Raw genomic sequence first — 27,383 nt, 5'->3', positions numbered from 1 at the left:
AGCTAAATGGGCCATAAGTGCTAGTCGAATCGCAGGTGTGGGCCAGGTTGTCGAGGCATGTGGGCATTGAACCCTTCCTTCTCTCGGTACGACTTGAGCTTGCGTGGCATCCTAGGCTTATGGGTTTTGGGTTGGCTGCGCTGCAGCAGCTTGCTGGGTCGTTACCCCATGGGCTTGCTACATTGCAACTACTCACTAGGTTGCATCTACTGTTGCTTCGTGGCCTAGCTGCCATGGAGTTGTCCTACTCTCCACTGCCACGATAATTACCTTGGCTACCATAGTGGTGGTGCTCCGTGGTGGCAAGGTTACTCTTTTTGTCGTGGTGAGTTTTGTGGATCATCATGGCAAGGCTACATCGTGATCTCCATAATTTGATCTGAATCTTTGAACGTAGGAAGTTCCGTTCGTCGTGGTTTCCGAATTTCTCACTATTGTATTTTTTTCTTATGTCTATTTGAAGAATTAAAAAATTCTAGGAATAAGAACGTACGAAAAATCTATGAATGAACAAGAAATGAGAAACTTTGAATGCGAGAGTCTTCTTCGAGCATGTGAATCAAACTCTCAATGAAAGCACCAATTTGTGGATGCAAATTTCCACCATCTTCTCCTTTGATGAAAATGCAACTGCAAAATAATAAGACCTAAGATTAAGGCCAAAAGCCTTACGTGCCCACAATGAATTTGGGGAAGGGGCTTTGGTCGAAAAATCTCTGATGCCAAAGTTAGAAATCTGAAAATAATGTATTTTGGAGTTTGTGAATAGCCAATGGCTTAACGTTTTAGTAGGATAATAGGGGTTTTCGTATGAGGGTGGCCAACCATATGGGTGGAAAGTAGTCGGCCATATATAGTGGTATTTGGAGAATAATTGCAAGATATTATGTGAAATTATATCTTGCAATTAACCTGATAATTATTCCTAAATTAAATAGGAAGTTTCAGGAGTTACATTTTGAATAAAATTAATAAGTGATTGGAGATGAGTGATGAGAGAGATTTGAATAAATACCATATTGATCACCTTTGATTCTTTCTTAATTGAGCCGTTATTGTCCGTTGCATCTGCGTGAAAATCCTAGAGTGCCTCGAGAGTAATCTTGTCTTTTTCATCCAAAAATCCACATGTCACCTTAATGATTTTTTGGACTATTTTTTCTCCACAGCGCTTCTACTACTATCCATCGTCATCCTCCCAAACTTTTTCTGCCTATGCAGCACGATTGAGTCGCCATAGTACTCGGTTGTGCACTTGGAATCAGACTTCAAGATTAGACATTATAGACTCACCTCGTGGATGTCTGCTCTTGTTACAGACATCTCTTTCGAGAAAGCCATCAAAAATGGCTTCCACATGTATTTTACCCATTTACCCACCTTGGGTTTTTTATTTTATTTTCTGTGGTTTTATTTTTCGTGAATTAATTGTGAATTTCCGCCATGAAGTTCCCTTGCAATTGATTGTAGGGGTGGGTATGGGCTAGGCCCAAAATTGAAGGAATTGGACAGGAGTTGTTTGTAAATAAAACAGGGTGGGGAGGGTTTTGGATTTTTCAAAATGGGATTCGAACCTAACTTGGGCCATTGAAACGGGCCAGTTCCTACGGTTCCCCATGAGTCTAAATCTTCACTCATGCCTAAAGTCTGGTCTTCGTCATCCTCTTCATTCCCCTCCCCAACATCTCATTTGACACCTTGAGCAAATCCTCTAAACTGTAACGGTTATAGCCTTTGAATAAGAAGAAAAGGTAAATGCAACCATACCGCCATTGAATCTAAAGTTTTTGCCGCATCGTTGTCACCAAGGAATTAATCTGGTGCATTAGAATCGGAAAAAGCCATCACAACAGAGATAATCATCATAAAAGAAACAACCTTACAACATAAAGCTAAAAGATATAAAATTGAAGGGAATCGGGAAAAGCCATCACAACATAAACAATCATCACAACAAAAACAACCTTACAACAAAAAGCTAAAAGATAGAAAATGGATGGGAATCGAGAAAAGCCATCACAACAGAAATAGCCTTCAGAGGCAAAACATATCAAACACTTGATGGGTAACTTAAAAAAAAGCCATCAGAACATAAAGCTAAAAGATAGAAAATTGATGGGAATCAGAGGTTATCGAAGGAATTGGGGCTGTCGAGAAGTGATGGAGGAGGTGGAGGTAGCTCAGGGGTCGGTTTTTAAGGGTTGTTAAGCTCCGAAGGTGGTGGTGGAGGTCGAGCTGGCGACTCAGAGTCTGAGTCCGACGATTGTTATGTCGTCGAGGAGGAGATAAGGAGAATTGAGAAAATCCTGTATACCCACATGCGGATCGGGAAAATCTGCGAAAACGGTTCACTACGTATTTGGATTCTCACCCAGCTGCCAAATCCCATTAAATTGTTCTGAAAATAACAAGATCGCACTCGGGATGGTGGATGAGATGACTGACGGAGAGTGACGGATGGGAGGGGATGACGTACACTTGACGGCTAGATAGAGTTTGAGCTCTAGTCTCTAATGACATAATGGAGGGCTCGAGACGAGAAAGATCGAGAACCCAGGGTAAAACTAAAACTAACGATTTAGATTAGAGATGGTAGCTTACTCATCAATCTCATCCCTCCATTTCAATTACAAACAGGCCGGTTCGGGTACCCGCGATTTCTATACTTCAGGAACCGGCCCGAACCAAAATTTTCAAAGGCCTTAAGCTCTATATATTTCTCGATTCTCAATGTCCTTGTATCACCTTCACAATCATGTGCAACCCTTTTTAGCAACATATTGCTTTTTACATTGTAGATGAGTCATGTGTGTGTTAGACTCTTGCCTGTGAGTATCAGTGTAGCAGTTGATAAATGTGGATCCTCTTGTGAGTCCCATATACATCAACGACAAGCAGCCGCCCAATGCATTGGTGACTGTTGAATGTAATGCTTTTATATGTACTAATTTGTCAACTTAGATCTTCACTTACTGGAAAATATGCAATTTATTTGTTAACAAGGCTGCAGGAGCACATAGCATACAAGTCGCTTACATATGCTTTTGCCAAAGTGTAAACTTGATTATCTATGTTTTTTTTTTCTTCCTGTAGTTGGCTAGTTGGCTAGTTAGTTATTGTCAATACTTTCCTCGATTTATTTCAATTTTAATTAAGTTGTCCATTGCACCTTGCTAATAGTTTCCTGACCCATTACTCATAAGTTGTTCTAATATATCCAAGGTGCCAATTTGAATTTCTCTCGGATTGCAATGACATCACCCGTTTTGACAAGCACAGACCCAGAAGCTGGCCCCCTTCACTCGTTGGCCTATTTTGTCAGATTCTACTTGCCTACAAAGTTCCAAACTACCCCACCTACACCCCTTCCCGAACTCAACTTGAAATCTTATACATGGGACAGTCATTACATTGCCATCAAGAAGTTTTCTAAGCTTGCAAAAGATGCAAACATCATGAATGAGGCAGAGAAACCTCGCCACCAGCTTGAGTATGTTGTAGGAACTATATCACAGATCATTGATATGCCAATTGAATTACCAACACTCCAAAAATCAAGTTAAGTAATAAAGCTGTGAACAAGAACAAGGATTGCCGAAAACGTACCTGCATACTTCAAACTCGAAGAAGCCATATCAGCTTCACAACCAAACAATCTTCTCATTTTTAACAAAACTTGAGTGCTATCTAAATAATAGGTTGTCACATCCCAGCTCGGCTTCGTCGTAGCACGATGTTGTCCCTTCTGGGCCCCGACCACACCCTCACAGTTTTGTTTCTGGGACTCACGAGCAACTTCACAGTGGGTCACCCATCCTGGGAATGATCTCGCCTGAACTCGCTTAACTTCAAAGTTTCGATGAAATATGAAGCCAATGAGTTCCCAAAAAACCTCGTACTATAGGGAAGGGAACATGTACATATAAGGCATATCACCCCCTCTTCATTGGTCGATGTGGGATCTTACAATCCACCCCACTTAAGGGGAACCCGGCGTCCTCGCCTGCACATCCACACCGAACGGCATAGTGGTTCTGATGCCAAATTGTCACATCCTAGCTCGACTTTACCGTAGCACAATATTGTTCGCTCTGGGTCCCGACCACGCCCTCACGGTTTTGTTTCTGGGAACTCATGAGCAACTTCCTAGTAGGTCACCCATCCTAGGATTGCTCTCGCCCGAACTCGCTTAACTTCAGAGTTTCTATAGAATCTGAAGCCAGTGAGTTTCTAAAAAACCTCATGTTATAGGGAGGGGAGCATGTACATATGAGACATACCACCCCCTCTCCATTGGTCGATGTGGGATCTTACAATCCACTTCACTGAAACGGAACCCAACTTCTTCACCGGCACATCCGCATTGAATGACAGAGTGGCTTTGATACCATTCTGTCACATCACAGGATCGACTCCACCATAGCACGATATTATCCGCTTTAGGCTTACCATTCCCTCACGGATTTGTTTATGGGAAATCAGCAAGAACTTCTCAGTGGGTCACCCATCCTAGAATTGCTCTCGCCCAAACTCGTTTAACTTCGGAGTTCCGATGGAATATGAAGCCAATGAGTTACCAAAAGGCCTCGTGCTATACGGATGGAAACATGTACATATAAGGCACATCACACTCTCTCTGTTGGTCGATGTGGGATCTTACATAGGTATTCAGTACAAGATGAAAAACAAGGCCAAGCAGAGCTTTTTGACGGGTGAATAATTAATCTTTGGTGAATTAAAATTTTGGTTGAGATAGAAGATAGCCTACTCACCCTCGGCATCGTTGTCTTGCGCAAGAAGACAACTATTGGAGTCCTTGGCCGCCGAAATATACAACTTGAGAGGCTTGCTACGCCTAGGACGCATAAGTACTAGTGAGGTTGTGAGGGAAATCTTGATTTTTGTAAAAGCACCTTGGTGCTCTTTGCATCATTCAAATTTGTTAGAATCCTTGAGTTTCAAAAGCGTGGAGAGCGCTGTCATCTTTCCTGCCGAATTAGCAATGAAATAGTGGAGGAAATTAATCTTGCCGAGTAGGGACTGTAGTTGCTTCTTGGTCGTCGGGGGTGGAGCGTCGATAATTGCTCGTGCCTTGTTTTTGTCCACCTCAATACCACGATGATGCACAAGGAAACCCAAGAAATTACCGGCTTATACGCCGAAGACACATTTGGCTAGGTTCATTTTAAGGTTATGCTGGCGTATACGAAGGAAAACTTGCCGAATATCATCAAAATGGGTTCGACGGTGTTTCGATTTGACAACCACATCATCGATATATACCTCTATGATCGTACCAATCAAGTTATGGAAGATGGTATTCATAGCACGTTGGTATGAGGCACCAGCGTTTTTAAGGCCGAATGGCATGACTACCTATTCGTAAGTCCCAAGTGCCATTGGGCAACGAAAGGCAATTTTGTGAACATCGGCTTCGGCGATAAAGATCTGGTTGTTACCATCATGGCCATCCATGAAGGACAACATTTCATGATTGGCTGCGGTGTTAATTAACAAATCTAAAATTGGCATCGGATATTCATCTTTGGGGGTTGCCAAATTCAAATTATGAAAATTGATGCAAATGCATAGAGAGCCGCTTTTCTCTAGCACTTTTACAATATTCACCAAGCATTCTGCGTATCGAGCGTTCCGAATAAACTCGACTTTTAAAAGTCGAACCAGTTTATCTTTTATGACGAGTTGGTGAAAAGGTTTACAACCAGCTTTAATGCATAATTCGTGCTCGACTAGGGTTTGATCGAGACTAAACATCTCATGGTAACTCCAAGCAAAATAATCTTTAAATTTGTTGAGTAATTTACAATGGGTTGGGGCAACAAAGCACTAATAAATAACAGTCGAGGGTCATCGGCCGTTCCAACATTTATTTCCTCTAATGGGTCTTTGACTTCGGGCCGACTGTCTTTAAGCTCGACCAGGGCAGCTTGGACTTTGGCAAGTGATAGGACCAGACCGTTATCTCATTTGGTGAGAAACTCCACGAGGTTTACGCTCGAATTTGGTTGTTTGGAAATAGTATACCAGTGGGCCAGTAATCGTTTCATGGTAGATGAAATCGCAGCCCAGCATTTGACCTATTTGGTGTCAAGCATCGGGATCGGTCATGAGGTTAGCCAACCTAAGTCTCGCAGAATCTTGGTGAACGGTCTCGGCGCTAACCTCGATGGCTTTCTGAACTGAGATCTTAGTTGGCTGACCGTCCTCATTATAGTCTTGCGAGGTGAAATAGCCGACATGATTGTCGTAGTATCGAGCCTAAAACATATTAGTTTCGAATGACTAATTGTCGGTCGGTTGAACCATGACCAATTTACCATCCCAGAAAATGAGAACTTGGTACAATGACGACGGGATACAGCCCGTTTGGTGGTTCCAGTCTCGACTGAGAAAGGCATTATACTCGGTCTTTGAGTCGATTATGAAAAACAATATAATATGATTGTGACATGCGATGGTTACTTCTAACGGAAGTACACCCTTGGTTTGAGATTTATCATCAAGAAAACTGCCCATCGTGATACCTAATGGAATGAGTTCGTCGTTGGAGCGGCGTAATGCCTTCATGATAGAAATGGGCATGATGTTGGTCGTAGCTCCGCAATCGACGAAAATTTTGGAGACTGGGTATCCTTCAATATGAGCCATGACATATAATGGTATCAAGTGACGCAGATTAACTGAAGGGGAGCTCGGGAACAATTCGGTAAAAGCTGTTTGGAGTTTATTCCTCTTGTAGCTAGCTCAAACTTGTCGGTGGCTATGAAATTGATCTGTGTGGCTTCTTCGGCAACCATGTTGCCATCTACGAAATTTTGTTGGGACACTGTTGGCTGGAATTCGGTGGGTAAAACATGGACCATACTGATCTCCATATTGTCGAGGAATGAGGGACCCATTGGGTCGTGTTTTCTTTCTGGGTGAGTTGGGCTTTTAAGCGGGGTATCTTGTTCATGGACATCCTTCATATGACTACCTTCAGTTGGCACAGAGATATACTCCTATTAAATGATGACTGGAACCTCCTCATTCATTATATTGACTCCGAATTCTGTTAGCGTTATGGCTTGGCCTTGCTTGTGGGACACATTACGAGTCTCTTCTTAATATGCGATATGAGCATCTCTTGTGTCCAGGTTAGTATCTAGTCGTGCTACACGCTTCATTTCATTGGTATTAAGGCCGAAGAGGGAAACAACCTAACAAACTTCGAAGTGTTACCGCAAATATTGAAAGGCAGTATCGATGTTAGTATATAGATCGACCGTAAATCTGAGGACCCGAGTTTCACGTATATGCTGGTACCTGGTCTTCATCCCAGGGTCTGAAGTTTTTTGGATAAGTCATTCAGCATCCGGGAAAGTTAAAATGAGATCAATAGTGTCTTAGCATGTTTTCGGCAAACCGTATAGGTCATTAGCCAAATGCTTCTTGTGAAACTCCTGCATGTATTTCAAAGCCTCACCGAGAAATAGCAGATGAAGGTTTCGTCGTATCATAATGAGGAGTTTGATTCACCTTTTTTATTCTTCGATCATGGTTTCAAAATCGCAATCGATCGCCTTCATCCCTTGAAGTAGCTCGATCATGATCGCTGAGGGTTATCGACCATCATCCTTACCGGCCCATTTCCTTCAGCTGCTATTTTGTAGCTGAGGCATCTTGGGTTGCTTGTCGGCGAGCCATACAATCCATTTTATGGCGCCGACGTTTCTGTGATTTGGATAACTTGGTATACACACCGGTTGGGGAGTTGTAGGTATACCAACGCTGATCGCGTAGCTCAAGTGGTTTGAAGGTATGTTGGTTAGCTAAAGCACATGCACTGCCAGAGCTACGTGCATAATAATCCTAGTTGTAAAAGGATGCATCAAACACTTTATGGCGTTGGCCTGTAGCAAACGCATTTTGAGGCGTCATCGCAGCTATAGGCATCTATTGTGGTTTCTCGACTCAAATTGGCTTTTCTTTTGGTTATCTTAAGATGACGTTTTCGTTGCACCAACTATATAAAACTATCGGCCTATCAGGTTCTTATTCGCTAGAGCCCGACATTGATTCGACAATAGTTGGCCCTATTGAATCTTGGGGTGGCTCGTTCGAGGATAAATCGATTTTCAATCATGGCCGAGAGCTTTGTTTTTGGACGAATTGTACTGGCATGAACTCAACCTTCCCTTTCTCTTTATCCCTGGATAATCGAGCATCTACCATGCTTACTGTTGCCGTAGGGAAATGATTGGTGTCAATAATCATTTGCTTCTCAGGGAACTTAAGCTTTCCATTGTTGATCCAGCTTTGAATGGCATTGCAGAATACAACACAATTATTTGTCGTATGTTTGTTTGAATTATGATACTTGCAATATATTTTCCCTTTTAATTCTTCAGCCTTAGGGATATTATGCCCCGGCCAAAGTTTAATGATTTTGGCAAGCAACAGATGGTGTTGGCTTTAGTAATGTTGAAAGTATAAACTTTTGTTTTGGTAGTGGGCTCATCAAAGGCCAAGCGAGTTTTGGCATCTTTGAGATTGGCCTGCGTCAATGCCTTACATATATACCGGCTTGTCGAATACTATCTCGGTCGCGTATATACTGGCATATTCTTTTCCTTCGACCGACACGTAATTGATCTTGGGGTTTTTGTAGATTGTCCATCGGGACGAAGATTTCGAGACCTTCTCTTCTCGAAGTAAATAATCATATTGCTCGACGTGTTGGGCCAATTCTTACATGTCATGGAAGTTGGTCTTCAGGAACTTTTTTTTGTATTCTACATCTAGGCTGTTTAGAGCAATCCTAACGAACTCGACCTCAATGAGAGGTACTTGGCACCAATTTCTGGCCGACTTAAACCTCGTAAGGTATTCCTGGTTGATTGAATTGCTCGTGAAACTTCTCCACTAATTTTGCCCAACTCTTGATGGAGTTAGGTGGGAGATTGATATATCATGCGAAGGCTGAGTCGGTTAGCGAAAAGCTGAACAATTGTAGCTTATGAAAATCGCTATTAACCTGCTCACATTAAGCAGTCAACCGAGCTACGTGTTCTAACGACGATAGGGATGATTCTCCTGCAAAAAGGCTGAAGTCTGGAATTTTGAAACCTTTGGGGTATTCGAATTTTTCCACGAAGGTGGGATATGGATGAATGAACTTTGGAAACTTTGGCCCCTTCTTTAAGGTCGAATCGATCATTTTTTGGACCTCCATCATATCGACGAATATTGTTTCTGCTCTCTGGTCAGATCCATCTGATCTACTGCTTGATCCTCCTATTTTTTCCCAGTCGATCGTTTTAGGTCTGGCAGATCCTGTTTCGGCCAGTATCATTAGGTGGAAATTGTCGAGAATGATCGGTGGGTCCACCTTTATAGGCTTTACTAACCAATAGTCCGAGCAATCTGTTGTGTGTGTCACCATTACTACGTATCACCTCTAGTATGCTTTTTACTTCTCGACTGAAAATTTGTTCAACTTGCCGAGATTGCTCTTCGAGTCATCTTCGAAGAAACTACCTAGTTGGTGGATCATAACCTTCACCACCATCCTCATCGTAATCTTCTAATATCCTTTCAATGAAAACGCCCTTGGTTTTGTTGGGGATTTTTTCATTGTGAGGCTGACCGCCAAGACAAACTTCCTTTTCTTGGCGTGTCGCGCTCGCGGCCTCAGGTGTCACGACAACAGGAAGATTATGTACTCGTGATAAGTCATCTTGCTTGACTGGAAAATTGGTTGTTGACTTTCCTATGACTGTTTTCTTTTTTACTAACAGTGTCTTAATGGTCATGAACTTCGTAGTTTTAACACTGATGGTCCCACTGGGCGTGCCAAAATGTTGACCCTAAAAAATATCAAGCCTACATGGCACGCAGGCCGAGCAATTAATAAGCTAACTACATCATTCGGTTGTGTGCAGGGTGTGTCAACTCGTCGGCCAAGCTCAACCGGGGAATAAAATGTGTTGATGTTGCGTTGAGCGCGATGCTGAGTTCTTGATTTCACGACTGCAGCCGAGGAAGGAACACATCTCAACCTTCGGGTTCTAAAGCCTAAAGACAAGGTTACTAGTTTTGCGAAGTTCAATATTAGATTAGGTTTTCAATATGCCGAATATAGTAACTTGGTAACACCTTACTTCGTTGAGAAGGCTGATGAGATGACCTTTACCAACAAGGACTCAAAAATCCTTGTCAACCAAGACTTGGATAGGTAATCATTCGGCTAAGAAACAGTATTGTTTATCCAAACTGAAGGTGCTCCTTGATCGACTGATTCTACGTCTCCAATGCTGTTTATCTAAACTGAAAAGTTACCGGTTGCCTTCATGGTGCTGTTGATCCAAATTGAAGATGTGTTGGTGGGAAAAAGAAAATAAAAATCTCAAGATTGTTGAGAGGTTTCGCGTAGAGCGAGTGTTTGCGCAGGGCAGCTTGTGTGTTGAATTTGAGAGGTTTGAATGATGCACTTCCTCATCTATTTATAGCAATGAACCTACTTCTAGCCAAACCAGAGATGTACTCAGACTATAACTCCTTATCCCAATCTGATTATGGTTCGGCCAATCCTAGTTCCAATAGTTTCCTGAACTAGGCTCTATAATAAACCAGATTCATTTTCTGATTCTCAACGTCTTTAGCTTTAAGACCACTTGTTGTATCAGGATTCAACCTCTTCGCCTTTATCAAAACCAATACTTCTCATTATAGGACTCGGCCAACCTGATTAGGCAGCCTATGGTGGCTGGACAACCCATGATACTTTTCAAAAAGTACTGGGCCGACAAACCCAGACACAGCCCAATAATCTTATTTTGGGCTCAAACAATATCAAACTCATCTAAACTATGGGGAGTGTATGGAATTCAAGCCCGAGAACTCGATCGCATTACATCGAAAGTTTTAAGGAGAATGCAAATGCTTGCTAGAAAAGCACTTGATGGAAGCACAAAACACATGCTTCTTTCAGAAAGCACTTAAAGTGTTTTTTTTATAACCAAAATCACTTTTAATTTTTGAATCATTTTGTTTTTCAAATAGTATCAAAAATGCTTTTAGTGATTGCATAGATTCTTTCCTAATATTAACCCTTATAATTTTTGGAATATGATGAAGAAGATCAATAACATCTATTTGTTAATTGCAATTTCTCTCAGCATGTTTGGGGGATCTCCAATGACCCAATGCCTATGAATGCTAGTTCAGAATTGATTTCCTGGCTAGCTAAATGTGGATGATGAGTCTAATCCTTCTTATATAAGTAAGGTTCATCTAATTTGTTGGCAAGTGTGGAATGATAAAAATAATATTATTTTCCGTGATCGCAAGGTCCATCTTGCTAGAGTCCTTATGGTTGCTGCTATAGTTGGCAAACAATATTACCTTGCCAATAAAAACTTAAGATCAATTCATACTAATAATGCATCTCATGTTTCATCTCAAACTATCAAGTGGAGGTTACTTCATGCTCCTATACTCAAAATTAATTTTGATGGCTCTGTGGTGGGTTTTAAGGCTGCTGCTAGGTTCATTATGAAACTCCAATGGTTCTCCTATTGTTGTTCCCGCAACAACAATAGAGGAAGGGGCAAATATGTAATAAGTGAGGAGTCTTTATTTTATAAAAGGACTCTTCACCCTCACAATTAGGGGAGGCCATTTCTTAAGCCCTCTCATCCCCTCAAAGCTCTCCCTCTTATTTAGAGCTCTCTATCCCTCAGAAATACAATAATCAGTGTGGACGTAGCCCCAACCTTGGGGTGAACCACGATACATCTTGTGTTATTTACATTTCATGCAAATTCACGATCGGATTTACATTGTTCCAAGACCTCTGGTTTTGTGCATCAACATTTGGCGCCGTCTGTGGGAAACGACACTAAAAGTTATGTCGGTTCCCTTCCATTTTTTCATCTCACCATCGTGAAACCTCACCACTGTCCACAGTGGATCTGCAAAACCCACACAGAGGCACGGCCACAGAGGTAATAGACGAGAAGAAGCTGCAAAGCCACCACTCTCTTAATAGCCAAGGGAACTTGAGTGACTTACTACCTGCATGCTCTCCGAGGTTTGTGGTTGTACCACGACTCCCAACACGTGTCAACTGATGAGGGTTGAGCCCTAAGGAAATATCTTCCAAGCTTAATCAGTTGTCGTTTGATCAAATGAAGCATTTGATTAGCACCATTGATTCGTAGCCATTTAATCAACTACCATTTGATCAAAGCAAGCATTTAATCAGCTGCCGTTTGATCAAAGCAAGCATTTGATCAACACCATTTGATCAACATTCGCATCAATGAACGAAATCCCTCTGCGAAAGTATCCGAGAGATCGGAAAGTGCCTGGCGTCTCTCTCTCTCCTTCAAAATCCGCCGACCCACCCTTATTGAGGCCTTTCCCCACGGAGACCCATCCGTTGTGGAAAATGTTGGGCTTGGACTTCGTTCCCGCCAAATTCAACGGAACCGAGACCCGGCCTAAAAGCCTCCCGGAGTTGACGTCGCAGGTGGTACCCCTGTGGCCGATGTATATGGAGATTTTGAGGTAGAGCCTAGATGCGAAGATGGACTTGGAGGCGAGGTGGAAGGTGGCGGCGGTCAGTACTCCTTGGGTGCCCTCACTCAGACCTTTACCGAGTTTGTTGGTGACCTTGAGCAACCCATTGTCGTCGTTGTTATCCAGTTCACCAGAGCCATTACTCTTCCTCTTCTCTGTCTAACCTCTGGTGAAGGACAATGTTTCGAAAATGGAGGCTCAGTTGGCTAAGGGAGCTGTGCCATTTAATTTCTTGACCCCAGTGAAGATTATTAGAGATGCAATTGCAGGGTGGGGAGCCCTGCTCCTATATTAGTTTCCGAGGGGGTTAACACTATGGATATGGGTTGGCCTGTGTTGGTTCAAACCGAGCCGAAGACCAGGTTGGATTAGAAGGGAATTGCAAATTTGCAGTCGGTGTATGAGCGAGCATTGGGGCTTTTGAGAGGCTTAGAAAGTTCTGCGATTCCCGTCGGTGTTGAACGAATGACTCTTTTTCGGTTCGACTTAGATCGAAGTAAGAGTGTTCAAGAACACGTTTCAATCCGGTTTTTTGTCCATTCTATACAGCCTCGGGAGCAAGCCTTTACAGATTTGGGACAAAGAAGATGAAGGTTCTTAATCATGGTTCAATATTGTCCTCCTCATCGCTATCCATCCCTCTTATCGTCAAAGGAGTTTGTCTTTTATCGTCAATGGAGGTCATGATATGGTGGCTTGGAAGAGAGGGAGAGTTAGAGAAAGAAAGGAAGAAATCCAGCAGACAAGGAAAGGCAAGCCATTTGCTCACGGTTTCATGCATGTGAAATCATTTTCTGATTTCTGAGGAAAGCAAAAGCAAAAGAAAAGCAACCAGGCCGAAAACAACCAGGCCATCCCTTCAGCATTAAAGGAGCCACATGCTCCACCGAGGCAACGAGAACCCCTACCACGATATTTTCTATTTCTGTCACGATTACCCCTGTTGCCTTTAATCATGTCATCAAGCGACATATCCAAAGCAGAAAGCAGAAAGAAAAGCAGAAGAAAAAACAAAAGCAAAAAACAAAAGCAGAAAAGAAAAGAGAAAGCAAAAGCAATGAATAAACACCCCACCAGAATGATGTGATTTACTTTTCTTGGCAGATGTATGATGTGATTTATTTTTCTTATCTTTCGGATACATCTGTATAAACCCCCATCAGAGGGTAATAAAAAAAACAACAGCAAAGCCCAAAATAAATGGGCTGGAATGTTGTGTAGAGGGCGAAGGCCCATAAGCCCAAAATAACTCTAATCAGGTGATCAAAAGTACGCCTAGTACTCCACAATTATTCGACAACCTGCCGCTATTACGACCAACTAGGTGATCAAAAGTACGCCTAGTACTTCATAAGTATTCAGAAATCTGCCACTATTACCACCAACTAGGTGATCAAAAGTACGCCCAGTATTCCAAAACTATTCGGCAACTTGCCGCTATTACCACCAACCAGGTGATCAAAAGTACGTCCAGTACTCCAAAATCATACATAAGCATTACTCATGTCAATCATACATAAAAAATCATGAGCATCACTTATTCAATCATACATAAACATTCATGAGCATCATTCATGTCAACATTCATGAGCATCACTCATGTCAACATTCATGAGCATCACTTATGTCAACATCCATGAGCATCACTCATGTCAATCAACATTCATGAGCATGACTCATGCCAATCAGCTTCAAAAGCTTCATTTACAGAGCTCCAGCTTCAAAAGCTTCATTTACAAAAGCTCTAGCTTCAAAAGCTTCATTTACAGAGCTCTAGCTTCAAAAACTTCATTTACAAAAAGCTCTAGCTTCAAAATCTTCATTTACAGAGCTCCAACTTCAAAGCTTCACTTGCAAAGCTTCACCTACAAAGCTTCAGTGCAAGGTATGCAAATATCACCTCCGAACAACCACCACTTCGGCCCATACACGGATTTAATTTGAAGTCCCAGCCAACAGACTCTATTGACCGAAGACTTGGGGGACTACATTATGTACCATATATTGGGCCTCAACTAGGCCTCATAAAAAATACTTGGGGGACTTAGCCCATCACTTATGTATTGAGGAGCGAGCCCTTATTTTATAAAAGGGACTCCCTCACTTTCATTAGAAAGCACTCATGAAAAATACTTGGGGGACTCTAGCCTATCATTCATGTATTAAGGAGTGAAACCTTATTCTATAAAAGGGACTTCCTCACCTTCAACACCACAAGCTGAGCCAACCAAGGTAACATAAGCCACGAGACGAGCAACCCCGCAGCATATGCTACTTCTAGTTGAGCATCATTTCAGATTGAGCACCGCCTCATATCGAGTATCAGTTCAAGACAACATCTAGTTACTTCGGCCCACACATGAACTGAATTTCAAGTCTCCAGTCAAAAGACTCTCTTGACTGAAGACTTGGGGGACTACTGTTATACCATATTTAAGGCCTCCGTAATTAGATCTCGTACAAATACTCAAGGGACTTAAATGTAATTATATAATAAAGGAAGGGGCAAATATGTAATAAGTGAGGAGCCCTTATTCTATAAAATGACTCCTCACCCTCACAATTAGGGGAATCCCTTTCTTAAGCCCTCTCATTCCCTTAAAGCTCTCCCTCTCATTCAGAGCTCTCTCTCTCTCAAAAATGCAATAATCAGTGTGGACCTAGCCCCAACCTTGGGGTGAACCACGATACATCTTATGTTATTTACATTTCATGCAGATTCACGGTCGGATTTACATTGTACCAAGACCTCCGGTTTTGTGCATCAACATTGGAGAAAGTACAAGTTTTGTTGTTGAAGCACTGGCTCTTCGTGATGCTTTAAGATTCGCAAAGGTCAAAGGTTTTAAGGAGGTGTGTGTTAAGGGAGATTCAAAAGTATCATTGATGCCATGTTGAACAAATATAGTACATTTTGATGGCTAAGAACAATCATTCACGACATCATATCTCTGGTCAATTACATAATAACAAAGAGGGATTTGAAAGCGGTTTGTATTTTTTTGGCTTATTATACAAAATAGTCCTTGATATTTGCATGATCAATAGAAATGGTCCCTGAGATTGTCCACCATCCATGATTTTCGTCATTGAATTAAAAACTCTTTGGGCAATTTTCAAAGCTTCGTAACTCAATCGATTCTTAACCAAATTCGACCCATAATATATCAAAATGAAGATAAGAAAGTGTAGAATAAGATTATACCAATTTGGAAGCCCAATGATTGCCGGAGATGGCCGGAAATAGCCTGAAAGGTAACTGGTCTGTAGGAAAACTGGAAAACTCGCCGGAAACTATCTAAACTTTAAAAGTTCATAACTTCTTCAATACTCAACGAAATCGAGTGATTCAAAAACGAAAATCATACTTCTCGATGAGACGAAGAGAATGATACCTTTTTTGAAGGCTAGCTCGCCGTTCTTTGGTCGGACAACGGCTTGAAAATGTCTAACCATTTTTGAGTTAGCCACTTTCGACCAATTTTCCGACTAAACCACTGCGAGTTAGAAGTCAAGAAAGATACCATTTTCTTCATCTCGTCGAAAAGTATGATTTTTAATTTTGAATCACTTGATTTCATTGAGTATTGAAGAAGTTATGAACGTTTAAAGTTTACCCAGTTTCCGATGAGTTTTCCAACTGACCAATCACCTTTCAGGCTATTTTCCGACCATCGTCGGCCATCATTGGGCTTCCAAATAGGTATAATCTTGTTCTACACTTTCTTACCTTCATTTTGATATATTATGGGTCGGATTTGGTTAAGAATCGATTGAGTTACAAAGCTTTGAAAATTGTTCAAAGAGTTTTTAACGGAATGACCAAAATCATGGATGGTAAACAATTTCAAAAACCATTTCTATTGATTTTAAATCTTAGGGACCATTTATATTAATAATGCAAATCCCAGAGACTATTTTGTATAATAAGCCTATTTTTTTTAAATCACTTCCACTTCCAAAATGCTCCCTAAAGTCAACATTATCAAATCTCAGAGACTATTTTGTAAAATAAGCCTATTTTTTAAAAATCACTTCCAATTCCAAACTCCCCCCCCCCCCCCCCCCTAAACCAACGGTAATAAGAAAGCGCTAAAACTGGGGCATAAAGGTGCACGTTTCGGCCACGTCTTTTCACACTTTTAAGTTGGGCCTAAGTCAGTTGTGGGCTTGGGTCAGTGAAACCTTAAGAAACTTAATTCAGATTTCTATAAATTGATTCAGAGTTGTAACCTAAACCTCGCGTGCTCTTATTTCCCCACAAACCCTATTTCGGCCGCGGCTCCGCCATTGAAGCTCTGCTACGAAGCTCTCTTTACTCCCCGTACGTAATACGGTTAGTATTCTTCAACATACCTCTGTCCATCTCTTCATACGGGTAGTTTTTATTAATTTATTATCAGGTTCCTCCGATCATACTAGAGAGTAGAGAGCGAATTGAATCTGATCTTTTGGTGCATATATCTTTGAATTCTCTTCTGATTCTCATATATATGTATGTGTGTGTGTATATATACATTTATGTATATACGTGTGTGTTTGATTCCCTATGATATTGCTTGGATGGGCAGAGATGAAGGTTGTTGCTGCATACTTGCTCGCTGTTTTGGGAGGGAAGAGCAGCCCCTCAGCTGCTGACTTGAAGGACATTCTCGGATCAGGTAACTTTCCTAATAAAAAATCCTTTGTTGCTGCAAGCCTGCTACGATGTATGACTCGTATTAAAATTGTTATTGTTTTCAATATATTGTTTTGTGTTAATTTTGGATTTCCATTTGTGGGGTTTGCCTTGTTTAGATAATTTAAATTGATTTATGTTTTGAATATCGATTTTGGTTTTGGGCTTTCAAGCTCGTCCGCTTTTACTCTTTAGCCCCACACCCGTGGCAATGATTTTAGTCTTGCCACCCCTTTGGACGAAAGAGTTATTTCATTTAGATTATATGTTTAAGCAATGTCTGAATTTCGGTTGTGTAGAGTGCTCTTTTCCTCCATTAATGCTTATTAATTATGTCGGGATGGAATTTTGGTTATCAGTCTTGCAACCTATTTACCTATATTATTGCTCGCGGTTGAATTTCTGCATCATTGGAATGTAGATGATTTATGATTGGGATTTGGTTATTATGTTATTTGGGAGTGATGAAAAGATTATAGTTCCCGTTTTAACAAGTAACAAAGAAAGAACTCGAATATGGAATATGTAATGTGTCATGAGTAGTAAATAATTCTTGGCAAGGAAATGTGGGCACGAGCTTAAGTTTCCCTTGGGACTATTATTTTAAAAGAGTGGTATATTATTATTATTATTTGTGCGGTGCCATTTTTGCACTTGGAAATGTAAATTAATTTGTTTGGTTACAGTGGGAGCTGAGGCAGATGGTGACAAGATTGAGTTGCTATTGTCCGAAGTCAAGGGAAAAGATATCACAGAGCTGATTGCATCTGGAAGGGAGAAGTTGGCATCTGTTCCATCTGGTGGTGGTGGTGCAGTTGCTTATTCTGCACCCGCAGCCGGCGGTGGTGGTGGGGCTGCTGTTCCTGCTTCTGCTGAGCAGAAGAAGGAGGAGAAGGTGGAAGAAAAGGAAGAATCAGATGATGTAAGTATTTTATGTCAAACTGATGTAGATGGTACCAAGCTTGCTTTATTCGTAACCTTGGATTTCCAAATTATATCGTGATTGTTTAATAACTTTTTAAATCATATGTTTTGCAGGATATGGGTTTCAGCCTTTTCGACTGAGGGATTTTTGTTCGGAGCTTTGCCTGTATCAAGACTTCATCTTTATAATTTTGGGACCGATGCTGTGTTTTTAAGTTTATGTTTGTAGTTGGATGTGGTTCTGGATCTCTAAAATTTTGTTTAGATATGCAAGTGATCGAAGACGTTTGCTTTAGATCTTAATTCCATCTATTTGAGTCGACTAAAGGTTGCTTTCTATGATACCACCAATCCCACTATAACCAAAGACATATATCATAAGTCAACTATTGCATCATAAATTTCACCAACAGGAACTGTGCTTCGAAATAAATTGACACAATATTTGAGCTCAACACATCAATACCAACCAAGAGCAATGTCACATAAGCAACACAAGGCCTTAAACCAACAAGGTCAAATGCTTAAGTAGCATTCCATCAGAGTTACACATTACGTCACCCAAAAACCGTTCTTACACTAAGGTAAAGGTACGAGGACCTAATATCTAAGCTCTGATACCATTAAAAGTTGTCACGCCTCGATCCCAACATACTTCCACATGTGACGACACCAATACATGTATCTCTAACATACCCCGCCTTCAGAATATGTACAAAGCACAACTCGATAATCGAATCGCATAGTAGTTTTTCTTATACTTTATGGCTGCATCTAACCTCCTCGTTAGACTGCCTACGTACCCTCATTAGGGATCAAGTCATTCCTAGTTCGTCATTTCACTACACTCGAATATTCATCAATTAAATAGCTATGTATCAACAATAAATCACAATGCATAACATGCAACATTACAAGGGACAAACGACGAAGCACAATCATATTCACTAGTCATAAAGTTCAACGAGTCTAATCATAATTACCATAACCAACATCATTTCATAATCACATCCATCAATAATGTCAATCCTCACATCATCAACAACACATACAACACGTCAAAATGTGGGCTAGAGCGCCACAGCTCGGCCAAAGACTACATTTTTGAAAAAGGGAATTTTGGACCACCCAATGGAATCAAGGCACCAAAGGGAATTCCAGACCATCACTCAACGAAATCCAATCAGGATACGATTCTGGACCATCACTCAACGGAATCGCGAAGTAGAAGGGATTCCGGACCATTACTCAACGGAACCCAATCAGGATACGATTCCGGACCATCACTCAACGGAATTGCGAAGTAGAAGGGATTCCAGACCATCACTCAATGGAATCCAATCAGGATACGATTCTAGACCATCACTCAACGGAATTGCGAAGTAGAAGGGATTCCAGACCATCACTCAACGGAACCCAATCAGGATACGATTCCGGACCATCACTCAACGGAATCCAATCAGAACTCAGTTCCGAACTACTTAACAGAACTGAATGGAAGTCCAGGAAGCATAACATCGGCTCGAAAGAATAAAACATGATTCAAGTTACTCAATTCACAAAGACTCAACGAAACGAAATAATATCAAGCAACAAATCCCCATCACAATGGGTTATTGGTGCATTACTAGACCTCACATCTCCCAAGCAATTCAATATGCATTTCAATCACATATCACAACCATTTCCAATGCACAAGTCAAATCACATTTCACTACATCATACCATCACTATGCTTCCAACATTATATCTCAATCCATAGCTTGTAACATATCAAGGAATCACGAAGTACAATATTAATATTTAATCACGTTAATCAATCATTGAGATAGCATATCATTTCATGAATTTAATTAAAGAACTCTACATAATTCCCTACTTGGGTTATGGATAATAACATGGTAATTCTAATTTGTATTCACAAGATCCATTGTGGGTAATTCCCATTAACTCGAATCTAGGATTCTAAGATAACCTTATGGAAATGAGCAATAGCAAGGATTCTGGACTATGTAACGAAATCAAAATATTAAACGGTTTCTCATAATTTACCCAAACCTGTCGCATGTGAAATAAGTGCCTTCATCATGGAAATGGTGCATCGAGCAACCAACAACCCGGATAAGTTGCAAAGCTCGTGTGAGCGACAATAATACAAAGTATGTAATAATAATGATGAAACCAACCATCAATCACAGTTTATAAACTTTGAATACAAATCATTCATAAGAAATTAATACCAAACCTTTGCAAACTCCGAATGAGTCACATAGACATCCAACGACTTTTCTAAATCAAACTCAAAGTTCTCGAAGCTAAAATTCACGAATACACTCAAAATAGAGCTAGAGAGACGTCGTTCGGCTGAAGCCTACGTAAGTAACCAAATAGGAAGTGGCCCCCCCTAAGCGGATTAACCAAGCAGAGCCACCCCTAAGAAAGTAACAAAGTAGGTAGTAACCCCCCAATGTAGATTAACTAAACAGAGTCACTCCTACAACTGTTAGGAAGTGATCTCCCAATGCGGATTAACCAAGCATGATCACTCCTAAGCATACATGGCCATAAGGATCGCCCAACGTGGATTAATCAAGCGCGATCCATATATAGTATGGTCCTCCAAAACGGATTAACCAAGCAAAACCATTAGTGACCCCCCCCCCAATGCGGATTAACCAAGCAAGGTCATTGATGTACCAATGCTATATGGTGCTATCAAACCAACACACAACTTACCTCCTACCTCCACACTTATGATTTACAACATGAGCACATACAACATCCATTTCTATATTTCCCATCTAGGTTTCAAAGCATTGTTTCGAATTATTACTACAAGCATCCATCACCTCGATCAACTCCTATTCTCAAGTATATGCAATTACTAAATGCATCACTTCCGACTCTAGTCTTAATTAGATTACTTGGAACTACAAATTCACACTATGAGATCCAAGTACTTCTTTGGTTAACTTGAATTAACATGATCAAAATAAATGTAACATTTGAATGAAAACACTTGGAGAAAATAAATGAAGATGCTACTTACAAATATAGATGTACCTGTATATAAAAGCCTTGGCAGTTGGTGCATATATATATCTAGGGATATAAGTAAGTTCCCTTGAATATGCATACATAGATATATGTATACGGTAAATAAGGAAACAAATTCATCCCTTCATTAATTTATACATACATATAAGGATTCGTTCGACTTCAGACATAAGCAGAAAGGTCTGATAATGCTAAACCAATGAGATGGAATCAATATGCTTATCAACAATGGCTATTCACTGTCATCACAAAGATAAAATCTGGACCATGTCTGACTAAATGTATACTAACAACTCTAGCAAAATTGTACCAAATATGAAGAGAAACAATTTCACATTATGGGACAATATAATTGTCGATTCCTCATCATCAACATTACATTAATGCATTCTTTAAAGCAACAAATGCAACATGATAAAAGATTAATTTTCAAATAAGACTATACATACATAATGTTAACCATCAGCATTTCATAAATCGGATGTCACACACCGGGAAATTCGACTTTTTCCAAAAATTCTCAAATTTTACAAGAATAAAGATCTCAACAAGTAGAGTAAACTTTATACTTGTGGCCAAGTCCAATTTGGCCGGGAAAGCCCTCAGATTGGCTCGCACCCGTCGAAAACCCTAAGGTGGGTGTTTTTCAATTCGGCTTCCTTGGTGTTCCAACGCCCCTACAACTGATAGCTTCTTGTTCTTGGGTCCAAGAGAAGTTGATCAAGGGTGATGGTGAATGGTGATACTCACCGGAACGACGAATCGTCGTCGAGAACCCCTGGGAGTTCTACCCGAATTTGGCCTTAAAAACCCTTTAATTTGAGCAAATAAGGTAGATGAGAGGTTGTTGAATAAGTTGCAGGTGGTGAATGGGTGCAAAAGGCCTGAAAAGTGCAAGGATTTTGGCCTGAAATTGGCCAAGTCGAAACCCCCTCTTTTTTTTTCTTTTGGGTGCACGGGTTGACAGAAAATTGGGGGGGGGGGGGGGGGGGGAATCCTTTCCCTCTTTTGCCCTTTTTCTTTCTTCACTCACCACACCCGTGGCTTTCTTTCTTTTTTTTTTTAAATTTATTTTTTTATTTATTTTTTTTAAAGCAACACAACTTCAAACGTTTGTAACTATACCGTTATAACTCGGACTCGCAAACAGTTTTCGTATATGTGTTCGTGGGTTCGAGATCTATTTAAAAACACTAGTTAAAACTTTGAAAAGTCAACGGAAGATAAAAATTGGTTTCGAAAATTCAAACTAGATAACTATTCGATTTAATTCCCAAAATTTACAGCATTAAAATTAAGTAATAAAAATAACGTAAACGTGAAATATGAACTTAAATTACGAGATACATAATGAATAGTGAAATTCCGGGGACGGGATTTCACATGTAGATAATACCACATGGCATGCTATCATTAGTTAAAAATCTGATCGAAATCTATCCTCAAATATTGTAAACAGATTGTGACATGTGGCGTGACGTGATAGGTTAAATTTTTTATCGGAAATCTATCCTTAACGATTCTAAAAAGGTAACGACACGTGGCACGACGACATTGGATAAAAATCTTATCGAAATCCATCACCAATAATTGTCTTTTCGAATAATGATATGTGGCGCAACGAGAATGATTAAAAATCTTATCCGAAATTACAAATTAAATTATTTTATATTATTTTATAAATAAATAAAATACTAATATTTTATTGCCTATTGCCAGGGCTATTCAATGTACGTGTGGAGATGCAAAGACTGTTACTGTTCATTAATGACAGTTACTGATTATTGGGTGGATTAAATAGTGAATAACCTAGGGGCCTTTCCCACGGTGGAACTGCTCTAAGGGCATCTGAGTGAGAAAAAGACAGTATTTCCTCTAAAGAGTGTCGTGTGTCTTAAATTAACGAAAATTTTGATATAATTGCTTCAAATATAAAAGCAGAGATGAAATTAGAGTTTTAAAGTGTATTGAGGACTAAATCTTCCGGATGAAATGTTTTCGACGACGTTTACGTATAATCAAGCTCTAGTTGAACAATCTTCGGATTCGAAAATCATCTAAACTTAGCTGATTAGTTTTTCTAAACAGAACAAAGGAAAGATGATGATAGCAAAAAATTCAGTCCAAGAATCAGGGTCTTATGCTACTAAATTATTAGTCACGATGGCATCATGTCCAAATTCATTTATGCAATAACGAAGAAGGGAAGCAACAACCAGAGCTTGAAAACTAGTTCAGCTATGTACGTACACTGTCATGCAGAGTTGCCGTTGGGGACGCTCTGAATATGCAAAGGCTTCTTATATGACTGCAACGAGAGAAGAACATATCACGCTTAGAGATGAAGCAGCCATACATGCACCTGCAAGCCACGGTGGTAATTGAATTCCAGTGAAAGGGAACAAAACTCCAGTAACCACTGGCATGCCGAGGATATTGTAGCCCAGGGCCCATACATAATTCAATCAAAATGGAGACATGGTCTTTCTAGAGAGATCAATGGCTATAACCACATCTTCCAAGTTGCTCTTCATCAAAACTATATCCGCAGCTTCTATAGCTACGTCGGTGACAGCACCAATTGCCATGCCAACATCTTCTGCAACTAAAGGCGGGGAGTCATTGATTCCATCTCCCACCATCGCCACCGCCATTCCTTTCATCTGCATCCAAATCCAGTTTTAATAAGTCTGAAAACGCTATGTTTGACAGATTGCACTCACATATCAAGTCGGAAACAAACTTGATATACAAAAATGAGCGTGAAGATTTCTATAAGACATTAGTTTACACTAGACAAGTCATTTGAAATATAATTTAGCAATCCTTAATCTGCGTTCAAAACCAGAATAAAATTACATGTAGAGCTGGTTAATTGTAATTCATTCGCACCACCCCTGTAACTATTGTATAATCGTGCCTGTAATTCTTTGATTCTATCAGCTTTTCCTAGTGGATCCATCTCAGCAGACACCTTATCAATGCCAACCTCCTTCGCAATGGCTGCTTCTGCAGCCCAGTTATCAGCAGTAACCATGATGCTTGTAACGTTCACCAATTGAAGATAAGAGATGACTCTTGCAGCCTCTGGCTTCACTGGACCAGTTACAGCAAATGACCCAGCAATCTTTCCATCAATGGCAACCAACACACATGTTCGAACCAGATTCTCATGTTCTGAAACTTCCTTGTCAACCTCAAGACCAACCTGGACATTGTTTTCCCGCATGAGCCTCTTGTTCCCAGCCAAAACCATTTTGTCGCCAACTTTTCCACTAACTCCAGCTCCTGTGGGCACCTCAAATTCCTTAGCTTCCGTCACATGTTTAGTTGATCCAAACATCTTTAGCAGCCTCTTAGCATGCTTCACCACCGATTTTGCAATTGGGTGTTAACTATTTGCCTACATATTTCTCAAATAGAAGCATGGTAGTATGATTGACAAAATAATTTTCGATAGCATAATAACAATGAGTGGTCTCATCTGTAGCATAACTCTACAAACCCTCAAACTTTTTTAATACGCAAATTAGACTTTTCATGTACACATTTGAAACATAAGCACCAATCTCTGTGGCCACAGCACAGAACTCCTCCATTGAGTAATTGGAGAAGATGCACATCATCAACTACTACAAGTTCCCCAACTCTCAGAATACCTGTTTTATCAAAAGCAACCGTTTTCACCTGCAGGGATCAAACACGTCCGTAAACGTCCAGACACCAACAAAGTGTCAAATGCTAAGAAACATATCAACCTTCATGACTTAGGTAACATTTGTTCAGCTTTTAATTTTGGAAAGAACAAAAACCCCAAAAAGGACGAAACAATTATTAGCCTTGTTATAAAAAAAGGAGTTGGGGTAAAGAGAACTCTCCTTCAGTTTGAGCTGTCATCTACAAGAAATGGGGATTTGAAACTTGGCGAGTTCGGCTTGGTGACATGGACAGGGTGCATACTGTAAGACTAAAGAACATAATCACCAAGACCAAAACATGAACTACAACTTAGAGAGAAATATTCAGTTTATGTATATGAGAAAATCAGCAAGAAGAACATACCAGCACCGGTTGCAGAACCCGAAGCCATAGCAGCAAGCTTTCAGTGTGCCTTCTCTTCTCTCGCAGATTATCAAGAGCTCGACTTACGAATATGATTAAGTCCAAAATCTGAGCGTGATCTGTGAGAAGAGAGGCCACCATATATATACAAATAATCTTTACCATAACTGATTAGGATTCCCTATCAAAATCCATATAGGAAACAAATGCTTGTTTCCTTGTTCTGATCTCAATGCTGTACAAAATCCCTCTTTAAAAAGGATTAGCATTCCTTTTATTAACAAGACTTTTCTATCTAATTGAACACCTATAGCCGGTCCTAAAACTTCTCTATCTCATACTCATATTCTTACACTCTCCCACTTGAGTATGAGAACAGTTTCAAGTACTCAGCCTATTCAACCAACCATTTTCAGATAGAAGTGATCACTAAGCCTAGTAACAAAAGTTTTTTCAATCACAACCAACTATCATACATCTCAAAATGCAGAACGCTTGTAACTGTATTACCACAATAAAGCAAACAGTTTTTACAAGAGTTACATACATTCAATTTGTATTCTCAACGTTGAGAACTTGAGCAATATCAGCAAATAAGCAAAATGCTCCCACTATTTCACACCATTGTCAGCAAGATTTAAAATAAATCTTCGCTTCAAAACAATGCATGAATCAACAACTCATCAACAAATGCTTTAAACAGACTAACCATTATAAAAGCAACAGATGAATTATATCAAACTTTATTTCTCGAAACAATAGACCATCATTACTGATCTTAATACGATAAAATAAACAAAACAAAACTAACAAACCTAATACCATCAACATTCAACCATAAGCTTTTAAAATTTAAACTTGAAACCTGTTTATATCACTGCACCAGCTCTCTGAACTTCACAGCAGCAAACAAACAGCCATATTGTAACAGATCACTCCCACTGATCAAATGATTCAAGTATTCCCATCCGAGAGACATGAGCTTTAAACACTCCAATCGGCAATGCCTTAGTTAAAGGATCCGCAATCATTGTATTAGTGCTCAAGTGCTCCACCTGAATTGCTCCTTCTCTAACCTTTTCTCGGACCTTAAGAAACTTTACATCCATCAGTCTTGAAGCTGAAGTTCTCTTATTGTTCTTGCTGAAAAATACTGCAGAATTGTTATCACAGCATATTGTAATAGGCCTTTGCACATAATGGACAACTTTCAAATCTGTCACAAAGTTTTTCAACCATACAGCTTGTTTCATTCCTTCAAAGCAAGCTATAAATTCTGCCTCCATTGTCGATGTAGCTATGACAGTCTGTTTTGCACTTTTTCAAGAGACTGCACCACCACTAAGCATAAAGATATAACTTCCAGTGGATTTTCTATCATCTACATCACCGGCTAAATCAGAATCAGTGTAGCCAACTAACTCCAAAAGCTCATTTTTGCCATAAACCAACATATAGTTCTTGGTTCTTTGCAGGTACCTCAAAAATCTTCTTTGCTGCTACCCAATGTGTTTCTCCTGGATTTGCTTGAAACCTACCCAACATTCCAACTATAAAAGCAATGTCCGGTCTTGTGCAAATAGTTGTATACATCAAACTTCCCACCAATGAAGCATAAGGCTTATTTTTCATTTTATCTAGCTCCATAGGTGTTTTAGGACACTGAGCCTTTGAGAATCTGTCTCCCTTGTTTACTGGCACTTCACCATTATTGCAGCTTGACATATTGAACCTCATTAGTACCCTTTCTATATATCCCTTTTGTGATAAACCAAGTAAACTTCTTAATCTATCTCGAATAATTTCAATACCAAGTACATAGTGTGCTTCCCCAAGGTCCTTCATTTCAAAATTCTTACTGAGCATGATCTTGGTGTCTTTGAGCAGTTTCATATTAGAACTTGCAAGGAGGATGTCATCGACATACAACACTAAAAATATAAAACTTGTGCCTAAAAACTTAACATAGATGCAATCATCTAATTTGTTTTCCACAAAACCTTGTCCTGTAACTACCTGATCAAACTTTAAGAACCATTGTCTTGATGCTTGTTTAAGCCCGTAGATTGACTTGTTA

At 40.1% G+C, this 27,383-nt stretch overlaps 2 protein-coding genes and 1 long non-coding RNA gene across 4 annotated transcripts in view; 2 read left to right on the top strand and 1 right to left on the bottom strand.

The window, feature by feature from the left end:
• The first annotated feature begins 16,744 nt into the window (after positions 1 to 16,744).
• LOC126615029 (60S acidic ribosomal protein P2-1-like) lies at positions 16,745 to 18,514 on the top strand. 2 transcript variants are annotated; one of them, XM_050282742.1, is made up of 4 exons: positions 16,745 to 16,909; positions 17,157 to 17,246; positions 17,950 to 18,185; positions 18,302 to 18,514. In XM_050282742.1, the coding sequence occupies exons 2-4, from the start codon at positions 17,159 to 17,161 to the stop codon at positions 18,326 to 18,328; spliced, it is 351 nt and encodes a 116-aa protein (XP_050138699.1). In that variant the 5' UTR covers positions 16,745 to 16,909; positions 17,157 to 17,158; the 3' UTR covers positions 18,329 to 18,514. The 2 variants fall into 2 exon arrangements, with proteins under 2 accessions (XP_050138699.1, XP_050138698.1); XM_050282741.1 differs by having other exon boundaries at positions 16,752 to 16,921.
• A 4,847-nt stretch (positions 18,515 to 23,361) lies between these two features.
• The window catches only part of LOC126615020 (copper-transporting ATPase HMA4-like), an 86,165-nt gene continuing 82,143 nt past the window's right edge, over positions 23,362 to 27,383 (bottom strand). Inside the window, exons 4-5 of the mRNA XM_050282735.1 lie at positions 24,165 to 24,542; positions 23,362 to 23,907 (exon numbers count right to left, since the gene is read on the bottom strand). Of these exons, the coding sequence (XP_050138692.1) occupies positions 23,710 to 23,907; positions 24,165 to 24,542 (576 nt within the window). The 3' untranslated portion in view covers positions 23,362 to 23,709. The remainder of the gene's footprint in view (positions 23,908 to 24,164; positions 24,543 to 27,383) is intronic.
• Positions 25,028 to 27,383, top strand: part of LOC126615033 (uncharacterized) — an 84,969-nt gene continuing 82,613 nt past the window's right edge. Inside the window, exon 1 of the long non-coding RNA XR_007620617.1 lies at positions 25,028 to 25,196. This is a non-coding gene — a long non-coding RNA (uncharacterized LOC126615033). The remainder of the gene's footprint in view (positions 25,197 to 27,383) is intronic.

This window comes from Malus sylvestris, chromosome 3, assembly GCF_916048215.2.
Source record: "Malus sylvestris chromosome 3, drMalSylv7.2, whole genome shotgun sequence".
NCBI classification, from domain to species: domain Eukaryota; kingdom Viridiplantae; phylum Streptophyta; class Magnoliopsida; order Rosales; family Rosaceae; genus Malus; species Malus sylvestris.
This window is presented reverse-complemented; position numbering and strand designations above follow the sequence as displayed.

Bases quoted from the DNA above. Each gene is read 5' to 3' on its own strand.
- LOC126615029 (XM_050282742.1), top strand. From the start codon at position 17,159: ATGAAGGTTGTTGCTGCATACTTGCTCGCTGTTTTGGGAGGGAAGAGC. The intron at 17,247-17,949 runs GTAACTTTCCTA...GTTTGGTTACAG, and splicing joins GAAGGACATTCTCGGATCAG to TGGGAGCTGAGGCAGATGGT. The intron at 18,186-18,301 runs GTAAGTATTTTA...TATGTTTTGCAG, and splicing joins AAAAGGAAGAATCAGATGAT to GATATGGGTTTCAGCCTTTT.